General features: G+C 41.5%; 1 protein-coding gene across 1 annotated transcript in view; it reads right to left on the bottom strand.

Annotated features, from left to right (window-relative positions):
- The window catches only part of CGRRF1 (cell growth regulator with ring finger domain 1), a 29,505-nt gene extending 16,199 nt beyond the window's left edge, over positions 1-13,306 (bottom strand). Inside the window, exon 1 of the mRNA XM_030319143.1 lies at positions 13,117-13,306. Coding sequence (XP_030175003.1) covers positions 13,117-13,220 — 104 coding nt within the window. The 5' untranslated portion in view covers positions 13,221-13,306. The remainder of the gene's footprint in view (positions 1-13,116) is intronic.
- Positions 13,307-14,681: the final 1,375 nt, after the last annotated feature.

The raw sequence follows: 14,681 nt of genomic DNA, 5'->3' as shown, positions 1-14,681 counted from the left end.
AAGAATTATTGAACTTTTTATATAACACAAAAAACAAATTCATATTTTAAAAATTTTTTTTTTCAATGTTTATTTATTTTTGGGACAGAGAGAGACAGAGCATGAACAGGGGAGGGGCAGAGAGAGAGGGAGACACAGAATCGGAAACAGGCTCCAGGCTCTGAGCCATCAGCCCAGAGCCTGACGCGGGGCTCAAACTCACGGACCGCGAGATCGTGACCTGGCTGAAGTCGGACGCTTAACCGACTGCGCCACCCAGGCGCCCCAAATTCATATTTAATATGCAGACTATTTGATATAATTAATGGGACAAGAGAACCTTTAAATACCAAATACAGCACTTCATTTATATAACATATTTTCTACTTTCAAATTTCATATAAAAATGCAATAATGAATATTAAACGGATTAGAAGGAAAATGAAAGGGACTACACTCAATCCCTCATAAAACTAGAAGGCAGCTAAGTTTACTCAATTAAAAAATATATATATATATGAATACACATAAGCCGGAGGACTTTAGTTAAAATGGCACAGTTAAATACATACTTTGATGCTCTCTCTTCTCTCCAGACACTTAACAGTGATAGATAAAAAAATAAACAGAGAAATCAAAGAGACCCCACTGAAATGAGTAAACAAACTGTGGTGAGTTTAAACAAAGGAATGGTAGTACTCAGCAATGAAAAGGAGTAAATTATTGCTACAGCCACATGGATAAATCTCAAAAACAACATGCTGAGCAAAAGAAGCCTCACACAAAGGAGTACGTGTTATATGATTCCACAGTATAAAATTCTAGAGCAGGCAAAACTAATCTATGGCAGAAATAAAAAAAACAGGGCAGTGGTTGCTTGTGGGGGTGGAGCGGGGGGGGGGGGTGGGGGGGTGGGGGGGTGTATGGACTAACCAGGAAAGGGCATAAGGAAACTTTCCCTGGTGATGGCAATGTTGTATATCTTGATAGAGGTTTGAGTTGTATAGATGATGTGTTTTAGAACACTGAAGATTTATACATTTCATTGCGTGTAAATATACCTCAAAAGAAAAAAAGGGAACTACCAACAAACATTGAGCTCTAGCTAATAATATGCAATACTTCAGTATTTACGGGAAGAGTAACAACTTACTTTGAAGTGATCGAGAAATAAGATTACAAATAAGTAATGAAGACTTGACAGCAAAGTGTTGATTGTAGAACCTAAGTGATGGGCATATGTATGTTCATTTTGTAATTTTTTCAAGTTTTCTGTATATTTGAAAATTTTAATAATAAAATGTTGGAAAAAGAGACTTAGTTGGGTTCAAGGACAAATCTTTATGGCTCTGAAAAAGGAAAGAAATATAAGGTAATGAGTAAGGCTGACGCCATGGTTTGATGGGTCCTGAGTCTGGCAGCAGGCTGTGGCAAGTAAGCCTTCACACAGTAAGAGGACCTTATAGGTTGTCCACTCAAGACAAGAGCCAGAGCTAGGTTCATAACTTGAATCTAGAAGCTGAGTTAGGCCAATATCAATATCAATATGTCATTATAAGACCTGGTGCCTGACTAGGGGGCATCTAGGAATCTGGTTGAAGGCAATTGTGAGATGGTTAAACAGCAAGGGTGATGACAAAGGGAGGGGGAAAAACTTCTACTAAAATTTAGGTCGCAAACCAAAGTTTCAAAACACGTGAATAAATCTAATGCCAAGGGAAAACCAATAAAAGTAACACATGGAATAAAGTTACACTCCAGATGAATTTCATTTTATAGAACAGTTAGATAAGGCTTGTCTGGTCCTGCCTAAAAAAGCTGAAAAGCAAGCCTCTAAGAGATCAAACTGTGTAAATTAATTGTGTCCCAAAACATAACTCAAGAATATTTATATGAATACAAAAACATCCAACACCTATAAAGTAAAATTCACAATGTTTAGCATCCAATAAAAAATCAACAGCGATGCAAAGAAGAAAATGTGACCCATAATGAGGAAACTAATCAAAAGAAATAGACCCCAGAAATGATATGAATACTAGAATCAGTAGACAAGAACATCAAAATGATTGTTATAACAATATTCCATATTTTCAAAAGAGTAAGTAAAGATTGAGAATATTATATGGAGACATGGAAAATACTTACAAAGACCTAAGTCCATTTCTGAAGAGGAAAAATACAACATTTGAGATGAAAAATATATTGGACAGGCTTAATAGCTAACTGAACATTACATCAGTATATTTGAAGACATAACAACAGAAAGGATCCAATATGAAACACAGAGAGGAAAAAAAAAGGCTGGACAACCCCTCCCTCCCAAACATCAGTGAGGTGAAGGATAAATTCACGCAGTCTGCAGAGAAGGGACAGAGACAAACAAGAAAACTACAGATGTGTTATCATTCAGGAACACAGATGCAAAACTTCCTAACAAAATGTTAACAAATGAAATCCAACAATATATTAAAAGGCTAATACAAAATTTAATATAATTTACCACATTAACAGACTAAACAAGAAAAACCATATGATTATTTCAAAACGTGCAGGAAAAGCACTTGCTAAAATCTAAAGTCTATTCCTGATAAAAACTGTGAGCAAACTAGGAATGTAAAGGAACTTAACCCAATAAAGGGCAGCCATAAATATGTAGAGCTAACATTGTACTTAATGAAAAACTGCTTTCCTCCTAAAATAAAACACAAGACACTTTACAGCCATGTGTCCTTAAGCAATCACTCAATTCGGTGTAACCGTCTTCCCTTCTGGAAACGTTTATAACAGGGTTTGGCATGCTAAGCAATGATAATGTTGATGATGGAGTAGACTTCGGAGTTGGCAGGAGAGCAAGAGAGAAACAACAAATCCAGCAATTTCTCCTTTTTGAACCTCAGAATCAGTTACCCCATAGGCTCTGAGTCCACTCCACTGCTCAACATTGGCCCAGTGCTTTTAGCTGAGATCCAGAGTTGGACACTTAACCAACTAAGCCACTCAGGCACTCCTGGCCCAGTGCCTTTTAGAGGTTAAGTCAGGAATGTGAAATGTTAGGACCTGAGATATAACCTTCTTATGAGAGCCATAAGATGACACCTTCCTCTTCTTTCTTTCATCCCTTGGAGTGAAAAACAAAGGAAGAAAACACCATTCTATACTCCTCATTATATTCCCTGGCCCCTTCATCATTTTTATCCCCCCGTCACCTACCCCCCCCTTTTTTTTCTTTACCCACACTCCCTGACTACTCCTTATACCCATACTACCAGCAGTAAAAACTAGAATGCAGAGCTCATTGTGTTCCGTGCTACTGTGGTTCAAGAATTATATTTCAGGTACTTTATCATGCTGTACCTAAAAATTTCAATTAAAAAATCTTAAAGGTTTAGGGTCCAGAAACCCAAAAAGCAGGGATTTGGAGAAAAATCTGGAAGCAATCTATTGTGAGCATGGAATTCCTCTCCTTTTAGTCCATGATATATCTGGTTTTAATATAAAAATATTATTTGTCCAAATCTTTACATAAAATCAATGTTGGAGGAAGATATGCCGTATCTGTTCTGTGGCTTTGTAAATACTTCAGAATGGAACAAGTAATTTGAGATGTAAAGTGTTTCTTTTTAAACATGCTTATCCAAGGCTGCTTGGCCCAGCATCCTATCAAGAGCTGCCAAAGCACACCTATTATTAAAAGAAATTCATCTCCCTTGATTTTTTATTTCTCTGCCTCATGCTTAATCTTGGGTCTGCATTTTCTAATACCCTAAAGTCCTTGACTTGACTTATATACATTTTTTAAAATCAGTATTATGAATGATGCTAAACCCTGGGCCTTTTTATCTTACATAACCTTTTTACCATGAAGGATATCATACACACAGAAAAACACACAAAACATAGTTCAATGAATTAGAAAGCAATTGGTATTTAGGTTAAGAATCCAAACAATAGGGGCACCTGAGTGACTCAATCAGTTGAGTGTCTGACTCTTGATTTCAGCTCAGGTCATGATCTCACAGTTTGTGGGATAGAGCTGCATGTCTGGCTCTGCACTGACAGTGCGAAGCCTGTTGGGATTCTCTTTTGTCCTCTCTCTCTGCTCCTCCCCCACGCATGCTCACACTCTCTCTCTCTCAAAATAAACAGACATTTAAAAAAAAAAAAAAAAAAAGAACCCAAACGATATCCTCAGAAAGTTTCTTGTGTCCCCTCCCAAGCACTACCCCTTCCCTCTCCACTATCTTGACTTCCATTATTTTAATTTAGAATACTTGTTTTTGAATTGTTATGTAAGTGGAAGTGTGCTGTGTATACTTTTTTTTTACTATTTTACAACATTATGCCTGAAGATTCATCCTTGTAGCTATACTTAGTGCATTTTGCGGCTGTATAGTATTCTGTATAGTAAATGTGCTATAACTTGCTTACTCATTCTACTCTTAATGGACATTTAAGTTGTCCTCACATATCAGCCATTATGAATAATGCCTAACTGAACTTTTTTTTTTTTTTAAGTTTATTTATTTTTGACAGAGAGAGAATGAGAGCGTGCGCTAGAGAGGGGCAGAGAAAGAGGGAGACACAGAATCCAAAGCAGGCTTCAAGCTCTGAGCTGTCAGCACAGAGCCTGATGTGGGGCTCGAACTCATGAACCGTGAGATCATGACCTGGGCCGAAGTCAGACGCTTAACCGACTGAACCACCTGGGTGCCCCTAAGTGAACATTTTCATACAAGGTGCTTGGTCCACATACACTTAGATGCATTTCTAGTAGGTCTACACATGCTGGGAATTGTATTTCTCAGTCATAAGATCTGTGCTTCTTCAACTTCAATGGATAATGCTACCAATTGTTTTATGTATATTCACCAGCAGTGAATGAGTGCTCCCCTTGCTCCAAATCCTTGCCAAAACATTACGAACATCCTGGTAGGTGTATGGTGGCATTGCATTATGGTTTTCATTTCTATTTCTCAGATGACTGATTTTTCTTATTTATAGAAACTCTTTATATGTCCTGAATATGAGCCCTTTGTTGCATATATCTTCGCCCTTTCTACATCTTGCCTTTTCACATTCATACTAGGTCTCTTTTGATGAACAGAGTTCTTAATTTTAACACAGTTATTAACCTTTTCTTTAAGGTTAATGCTTTTGCTCTTTGGCTTTTCATTACTGCCTTATCTGAATTATGTCCGAACACTGCTACGTTTCTGAATTATGATCTCGGACATTTTTGTTTTCCTGTCCTCCCAAAGGACTTAGTGAACCATGGCTAGAGCAGCCAATGCTGAAGCAAGGCTCTGTGTCCATTTTCACTTCACCAGTCCTGTTCCCCCAATATCCTTATGCTTTGGGGGAAACAAGGCTTGAGAGGAGAGAGGGTAGACTTCACTGTGTAATAGAGTGATGTCACAGACTGACCACACCTTTTGTCCTAAACATTATGTTTAATGTAGACTAAGATCACGAAAGCTGTTTTTTGGGCAGCTGACACACTGGTGACTCATGTTGAACTTTCAGCCTAGTAAACTTTTTCACATACTTGACTCAGTGTGAACTTGCTCATTTTTGCACAAAAATCCATAACTTTCATAGTTTTAATCTGTTTGATGTGACCAATATTTCTATCTTTAACGCATTACTCAAAAGCCGATATGCAGAGATGACCTGGAGTGAAGTTAAAAATTGGAGAGTGGTCAAATAGTAATCCATAATTGCTGCTGACAAACAGTTCTGTAAAATACTGATAAACAGACCCAGTGATGTGTCTTTGGCCACCATCCTAACATCTGGGCTTTTCCACATTTGTAGTCCAAAACTTGAATAAAGGCACTGATGCCCTGTGTATCAGATCGTGTATCTGATATGACATTACAAGGAATAATAAAATAGAAAACTGATCAATTTTCCTTCCAATCAAATTTCATCTTTATCTTTTTCCACTCAAAGTCATTTTGGCAACTGTTAGTAATGGAATACCAACTAAATAAATGTTTCTAAACATTACTTTCTTTTATATAAACCTAGTCCCCTTTTTTTCCGTATGGAGAATTTTCCATTCTCTTTCCTTTACTGTTACATTTTTATACTTATTCCTCCTGGATTTTTCTATACTTCTGGTTTTTCCCATTTCTAAGTTGTTTGTTGCACTTCTTCATATTGTTTAAACTTCCAGCACAGCAATGATCTGTGGACTTTCAATTCTGACCACATTTTTCATACTGCCTATATAATTAATGTCTTACCCCACACACACTTCCAAAGCTTCTCACCAGAGGCTGAACTGGTAGACTGGACCTCCTTTCTTTGTGTCTGGAGTCTCAGGGAGCCCCTCGTAAATAAAGTTTACTTTGAAGCTAAAATTTTAGGCTCGGTTGTAAACAGTTTTGATCACCCATTCAGCCTTGAGTTCTCAAGCCAATCAGAAAACTAACAGGCAGTTGTTAACTTGGGCTGGGCAGGGCTTCTCTCCCGGTGGTCTCCCAAAGACGGTCTCACACAGCTAGCTGGATGCCGACACTAGGTCAGGATATAAAGACCATTCATGGGGAAGCCCTTGGTGGGGGGAGGATGTTTGTCTCTGAGGGAACCACTGTGCTAACGATAAGACTTTGGGAAAGTGACACAATCTCTGAAATTCTGTGCCTTTATTTGTAAAATGAAGGATTAGAACAAGTGATCTTAAGGCCCTACGAAGGTTTGAAATGCCATTTCTAAGTACTTTTTTTGTTACTTGTTTATTTATTTTTGAGAGCGTGGGGGGGGGGGGGGACAGAAGATCCCAAGCAGGCTCCGTGCTGACAGCAGCAAACCTGATGTAGGGCTCGATCTCATCAACCGTGAGATCATGACCTGAACCGAAGTCCGATGCTCAACCGACTGAGCCACCCAGGCACCCCTGAAATGCCATTTCTAACAGTTTTGTGTTTTCCTCTAGATGGTTTCAAGAAAATTCTTTCCAACGCAAGTGTATTTGGCACCCTAAGCAAATACGAACTAAAGTCATAGCCTTTTCCTAAGGAGGAATGTGGGCCTCATCACCAACCTCCTCACACACACACAACCTACTGCATTTGACAAGTGGGATGAGAAATGGTCAAGGTCAGTGTATCAGGCAGGGCTGGCAGGAACTGGAAGCCACATCTGCTATTTAAACATAAAGAATTTAATACTAATATAAAGAACTGTTCATCAAGTACTGAAGACTGAAACACTAGGATACACTGAGGTATCCTAGCAAGAAGCAGTTTGCCCTCCTCAGACTGGGGAAACAAAGGGAAGAGTGGGGATTAATGCCGTTTAGAAACTTGGATAAGGGACCCCCCAGAGGTGGCATGCAGACTGGTGGTGGGAGTGCTGGCCAGCCGGTACTGTTATCTCTGGAGGTGTACGATAAGGCTAGTTCTAGGTACGAGGAAAAACTGTAAATTGTAAATAAACTGCTGGTTCTCAGGCCAGCTGCCACCGCCAGGATAAAGGCGAGTGCTGCAGGAACACAGACCAGGAAAAGGAAGCAAACTGTTAAGAGGAAGTCCTTTCTTCCTCTTCTAGCCTTCCAGTTTCTTTCTAGCATCACCTATTGGCAGACCCTAATCGGGGGCAAACTAGCACAACAGAAATGCGGTTTGCAAAGTCCCAGCCCCAGTATCACCAAACAGAGTACAGAAGAGCATGTTTGCAGTTGAGAAAGAACAACCTCTAAGGAAGATCTGGCAGATGATTTACAGTTATGTCCTTGTGGAAGCACTGAAGGATATGGGGTCCTTCCTCAAGGGGACCTGATCTCCCCTTTAATTAGAGGCTCCAGGTCTATGGACTGGCTTATATCTATAAACTGGGTGAAAGGTGGTAACTCTCCACTGTTGTGACCCAAGTCAGGTTTCCTGCTCCAGACATGAAGTTTTTCCTATGTAGTTCATGTAGCATTTAGTAGGCTACCCATCTATTTTATTCCTAGAGGCACTGTAAGCCATTAGTCACTGCCAAAGATCCTTGTGGGCCAAAACAATCTCCACTTTGTCCTCCATTGCCCATTATGGAACACAAGTCAACCCTGACTCCTGTGAGGTGCTCCTGGACCTCACATCAGGAGCTCCCACTATCATAAACAGACTACAAAGAACAGAAATTTTCAAGGATACAAGTCTCCTCTTGGAAATTTATTTCTCAGTGCTTTCATGAAAAGTCTATCTTCTGTGCACTCTTGAAGGATACAATAGGTGGGTGGGTGTGCAAGTTGCACATATTAAATCCAGTCCAATATTCCTATTTTCCTAAGCCTTCAGATTCTTTCCTCATTATGACAGGAAAGTTTTATCCATCTTAACCTTATTATATATAGGCCACCACTGAGTCCAAATTTTAGTCAACCAAATCTGAGTTAATACTTTAGATTCAGAATTTCTTGAGAACAAAGCCAGATCAATAAATTTTATCTGATTTAGTGTTACAGTTTCTCCTCCCTGGCCTAACCTATTTACAATCTGTTCTCACACATACTCCTCCTTCCCAATGATACAAATTAGTAAAATTTTGCAATTCTTTTCGAGGCTAGGCTCTTTCCAACCAGGTTATATTTTGTCCCTGTCCTTTGGAGCATGAAGAGATCTAGGCCTCATAGCAATAGGTTACAGAGATAGGTCTGAGTAAAGACATCCTTTGCAAAGCAATTACCCTATGCAAGGTTATTACAGGACCTTCAAGCAAGGGAAGGCCAATTTTCTCACACATGGAAAGCAGGCTGCTTCCAACAAGGGAGAGTCAGAATGACTGGGGTTTCAAGATTCTCAGCTTTATCCAAGTCAATTTAGATGTCTCCAGTCTAAGTCTAAGGGCTCTACTTTTTTCCACTCAGTGTCCTAAATGAGGCCACATTCCTCCTTAGGAAAAGGCTATGACTTTAGTTTGTATTTGCTTAGGGTGCCAAATATACTTGCGTTGGAAAGAATTTTCTTGGAACCATCTAGAGGAAAACACAAAACTGTTAGAAATGGCATTTCAGGGGTGCCTGGGTGGCTCAGTCGGTTGAGCATCGGACTTCGGTTCAGGTCATGATCTCACGGTTGGTGAGATCGAGCCCTACATCAGGCTTGCTGCTGTCAGCATGGAGCCTGCTTGGGATCTTCTGTTCCCCGCCCCCCACCCCTAATTCTATTCCCAGTGCAATTAAAACTATGTTCAATGTTTAGTTCTGGGGCTATATGAAATAAAGTGCTTTAAAACCACAGAATCTCTGATTCTGGACTCTAAGACTTGACCTGGGTGTTTTAAGATCTTAGCTTGTCATTTTCTTTCTGTAAGGGCTCCTGTGGTCTCAGACAACCACCTAACTATCCCTCAGTCCTTGTAGTCAAAAAGTACTTTAGCCACTGGGTCCCCAAAGCACTTAACGTCAGAAATCATTTTATCACAATCAACCAAAAATAGTCATTTAATGAACTGTGATGCCAATACATGCCATGCATTACTAGGACCTTTTATCCCATTGACAAAGAGCTAAAGATACGACCAAAGCAATCTCTGAAGCCCATCTTTGAGAGGTTCTCCCCCAGGATCCCAATCTTAGTAACAATTTCTTTATTAATATCTTTTGTAAGTCCAATCAGGAGACCAAAAGCGCACCAGTTATTTTAACAGGGAGAATTTTTTTTAAGTTTACTTATTTATTTTGAGAGAGAGAGAGAGAGAGAATCTCAAGCAGGCTCTGCACTGTCAGCGTGGAGCCCGACGCGGAGCTCGAACCCACAAACTGTGAGATCATGACCTGACCCAAAATCAAGAGTTGGATGCTTAGCCAACTAGGTCACCCAGGCGCCCCTAACAGAGAGAATTTAATATGAAGAATTGTTAACCAGATATTGAAGAACTGTAAAAGCAAAAAGGGGACAGTGACTATCATAGAAGTAGTACCAGTAGGAAGAAGCTATCACTCCTAGAACAGTAATAGAGGAGAGTTACTACAGCTTAGAAGTTTGGAGAAGGACCCCCATGGAGCTGGGGCTCAGATCTCAGGAAAGGTATTGGTATCTTTGAAGGGGTGTGATAGGCGGTTCTAAGACAGTGCAAAACTATAAACTGAAAACACTGGGACCAACTGTTAATGGCAGAGTGAGGCACTATCTCTGTGGTGAGACAGACAAGAAAAAGAGTCACACAGGAAGCAGCAAGGCCTGGTGTCCTCTAGCCTTCCATTCTCCCTCCCCTGCGGGCAAAGCCTGCTTGGCAGCCAGCCAGCAAAGAAGAAATGTGGTTTAGAGGTTCTGTCCCAGATTCACATAACAGAATATAAAGAGGTGCAACAAAGCTGAGGGACAAAAGCTTCATGACCTGTAGTCAAGAGGAAGCAGGGAGCAGCTGCAGCGTCAGGGTCCCTCGTTATTTGAAACTGTTAAAGGAGGTATGGCATTTTGGTCTCCTTTCTGTACAGTGCCTGGCAAATACCAAGAGCCTAATAAGCTACTAGAGCTCACAGAAACCACCACCGAGTTAAATAGAAATATCATACTCTCAGTGGCATGATTTTTGGCCATTGCTATTGGGATTCCAATAGTCAGATGTTCCTGTTTTTTCTCCACTCCCACACAGTGCAAGCAGACAAGGAAAACAGTAGAAAGAAGCAGTGGGAAAGAAAATCAGAGTAGTATTGAGATAACAGCCATTACAGCGAAGACACAAGACCAACAGGGATTATATTCGGGGAGGTTAAAAAAAATGACATGGGGGAGGGCGCCTGGGTGGCTCTGTTGGTTAAGCATCCGACTCTTGGTTTCGGCTCAGGTCATGACCTGACGGCTTTGTGGATTCAAGCCCCACATCAGGCTCTGTGCTGACAGTGCAGAGCCTGCTTGGGATTCTCTCTCCCCCTCTCTCTGTGCCCCTCCCCCAGATGTACTCTCTGTCTCTCTCAAAATAAATAAATAAACTTTAAAAAGAAATAACATGGGTGAAAAGCACAGTGGTTTAATGAGTTTACCTTCGGTCTGGGGTACTATTGGAAAGCTGCTTTTGTGATATCTAAATGGTTTTCTTTGTTTCTGCTCAATGAACCTGTTGCCTTGGCTTAGGTTAGCAAATAAACACTAGTAAAAAGTTGATCTACATGGGCAAAGCTAACCAAGGTACAGGGAACCAAGACTCAAGATAACTGGTTAGGTCCAAATCAGAATGAAAGTGACTGGCACTTACATGGTCTTGTGGCCTCAGCAATGCATAGCCCAGACTTCCAAAAATTCTACAATTACCTGGCCTTCTACCCTTCCAAAGTCATACCTCAGTGGAGTGGTTAGGCAATCATTAAGTTCTCAAAACAAATCTTAAAACTGGGCAGAGCCAGAATTTGAATCTAGGCCCGTCTGACTCCAAAGTCTGTTTCTTAACCACTATAAACATGAGGTTCCTGATTACCTTTACCCACAGATGCCACTGTCATTATCCATACGGCCCTCATTCATTTTTCTCTTCCCAATACTATAGATAGATATCTAAGATATCTAACTAGTTGGCCTACTGAAAATTAAAATTTAAGGATATAATGCAATGATCAACTAGTTACCTAGTGGAAGAAAATTACATTTAATGGAAGAAAATTACATTTCTTTAAGGGAATAATACTAACACTATAGTCATTAAGAAATCCTGTGTAAAGACTGCTTTTCTCACTTGGGCAACCAAGTTATAAATCCAATTACAAACTTTCTTGAAATGAACAATAAATAGCAATAAAATTTGATGAACCAAGAATAACACATTGTGTTAAGACTCGTCTTAGTCTTCTCCTACCCACAAACAAGGAATTTTGTGCTCTACTGCTGGCAGAGTGGGAAACAGTATGGAAATGTTAAAACTGTGCTTAGTTTTGAAAGATGGCATATAGTTTCAGAAACTAAAAAGGGCTTGTTTCCGGGGTGCCTGGGTGGCTCAGTTTGTTTTGTTTAGCATCTGACTTTGGCTCAGGTCATGATCTCACGGTTTGTGGGTTCGAGCCCCATGTCAGGCTCTGTGCTGATAGCTCAGAGCCTGGAACCTGCTTCAGATTCTGGGTCTCCCTCGCTGTCTGTCCCTCCCCCACTCGCACTCTGTCTCTCAAAAATAAATAAATGTTAAAAAAGGGAAGGGGGCTTGTTTCCTGTCTGTACAGTAATCCCATATATGTGATCACAGGTTATTTTAAAACTCATTTTACACAGGCTGAGCTATTCAATAACACATTTCCTCTGCCCCTCTGCTCATGTTGTATCTCTGAAACGCATTCTATTCTCTACCATAAACATTTAACTCCATTTGTTTCTCAAAATACTTATTCTTCAAAATCCAGCCCATGTTTCTCTCCTCAGTGGATGAATTAGAAAGATGGTTTCAACTAGCTGTATTCATAAGGCTTCTCTAAACATGATACAATGGCACCTCCTCAAGAGAGAAATTTTAGAATCTCTGAGCTAGAAGAACGGCTCAGGGATTATCTAACAGTCTATTCTCCTTGTCTCCAATGGGTAAACTGTCCCCACGCGTTAATATAACTTATCTCAAAGGTCTTTTCTATCTCTAAAATTGTGACTTCGTAACTCTTTCGACTAAATATTACTCCAAATGGCGTGGAATTTATCTAGAGACCATTAAATTCTCAAACGGTAACAGAGTTCAGAGTTACGCTGAAAGATCTGAGGCCAAGTGCTCAGTTCTGGTCAGAACAACAATCAACTGTGTTTACTGTCCACGTCGGCGCACTGTAGCGCAGGTGACTGACTTCACTCTGGGCACACAGTAGGCCCCAATCCGGGACAGAAGCCTGCTGGACAAGCACTCTATTCCAACACCAAGACGAGGCCCTCACGAACTGCTAGACACAAAGCTGGGTAAAATACCTCAATCCGGCACCACCCCCAGATGCCTGCAGCGACAGGGACGGCACAGTGATGCACAGCAGCGATGCAGGTGCGCCCCGCACCTAGTTTTCCTCCAGGAGCCAGTAGGAGTTCTCGACACCAGCTCCCCCACAGCCACAGGCGCCCCAGCCCCACAGCACCCCCGCCCCGCCTCCGATGCTCGCCCCTGCCCCCCGCCCGCTGCTCTCCGCGACCCCACGCCCCAGCGGTCCGCCCCTGTGTTCCTTGTTTCTAACTACGGGGCACTTACCATCCCAATACCAGGCCAGTGGTCACGATGAAGCAGGTAAAGACCACCGCAATGTAGAAAAGCGGCGAATACTCATACAGCGTTACTAGAAACACCGCGGCCATCAGGATGTCCAAAACTGAGCCGAGCTCCAGCCACCCAGCCCAGCCCACCCCGCTGGGGTAAAAGCCACTACGGCGCCCCGGAGCTGACAAACTTTGTAGATCCGCACTCGCCCCGGGTTCTCCGGCTAGTCTTCGGGGCAACCTCTCAGGCTGCGGGAGCCGGCGTGCCAATCACAACGGTGCCTGCAGGGCTGGCCCCGCCTCTACTGCTTCCGTCCCGAGCTATTGGCTTCGCAGAGGGGCGGTGCCTGGCTCGACTCACCGGATTGGTACCCAGCGAGCGTCTGTCTGTCCTAGAGGTCAAGGCTTTTCTGCGGCAAATTCTAAACACATATGCTGGCCATCTCTGTCCAAGGCTCAGGTAAGGTTTTCTGATGGCACAGAGAGGAGGCACAGTGAGAAATCCACGTCATAGAGTCTAAATCCCGCATATGAGATCCGCGGCAAATTTGGGAGGAGGAGAGCCGGCATTTTGGGTTCTACAAAGTGAAGTAACCCCACACCTGCTCTTATTTTATCTAGAAAAGTTACAATTATACGAAACACCGAAAGGAGTCTCGCAAGCAGTTTATGAGCCTTGCCAGCCTTTCAAGTTGGATTTCATGATAGAGGAAAATTAGCGTTGCCTATCAAGATTCTTATAGAAGCAAATCAACTGCCCTCCCACATCCCATTCCTTTTCTCCTCTCCCTACACCCTTCAAATTGAATTAGATATTTGAATATTTGTATTAATTTTTACTTTAATAATAATTTTAAATATGTATTTATAATTTTTTTGTAAACGAGCAGAGGCCTTTAAGTAAAGAAAGGAGCGAAATGCTTGTCTCCTCTCCTCATCCCCATACAGTCAACTCCATCAAGGTAGCCTTTCTAGAAGTCTCTCACAACTCCATTGACTTCGTATAGGTTTGTGTTTAGCCCTTAGGCCACCCCCAGTTACCACAGAGACAGGGAAATGTAATCTTTTATTCTCAGCAGCAACATCCCTTGCTACAAAATCAGAGTTTTGTTATCAAGGAAGAAAGGGACAGAGGACCATGGGATGGATCACTAGTAGCCCCTCCACACTCCCAAATCACTAGTAAAATTAGTGCTAGAGAAACACGAGCTAAATTTGTTCTAAGGGTTCGCATATATCTTGGCAAATGACCATGTATTGTGTACTCTCTGGAGTAGTGCTGTGTAAGAAACTTGCTTCAACAATATAATTTTTAACAACTACATATATGATTTGTGAAATTATATAGTTTATTTATGGTTGGACAATATTTTAAATATGTAAAAAAAAATTTTATTTATTTTTGAGAGAGAGGGGGTTGGGGGAGGCAGAGAGAGAGAGAGGGAGAGGGAGAGGGAGAGAGAGAGAGAGAGAGAGAGAGAGAGAATCCCAAGCAGGCTCCACACCGTCAGCACAGAGCCCCATATCACGAAACGGTGAGATCATGATCTGGGCTGGAAC

Source organism: Lynx canadensis, chromosome B3 (assembly GCF_007474595.2).
Source record: "Lynx canadensis isolate LIC74 chromosome B3, mLynCan4.pri.v2, whole genome shotgun sequence".
Taxonomy (NCBI): Eukaryota; Metazoa; Chordata; class Mammalia; order Carnivora; family Felidae; genus Lynx; species Lynx canadensis.
Note: the sequence above shows the minus strand (reverse complement) of the source record. Positions and strands in the feature narration are given on the sequence as shown.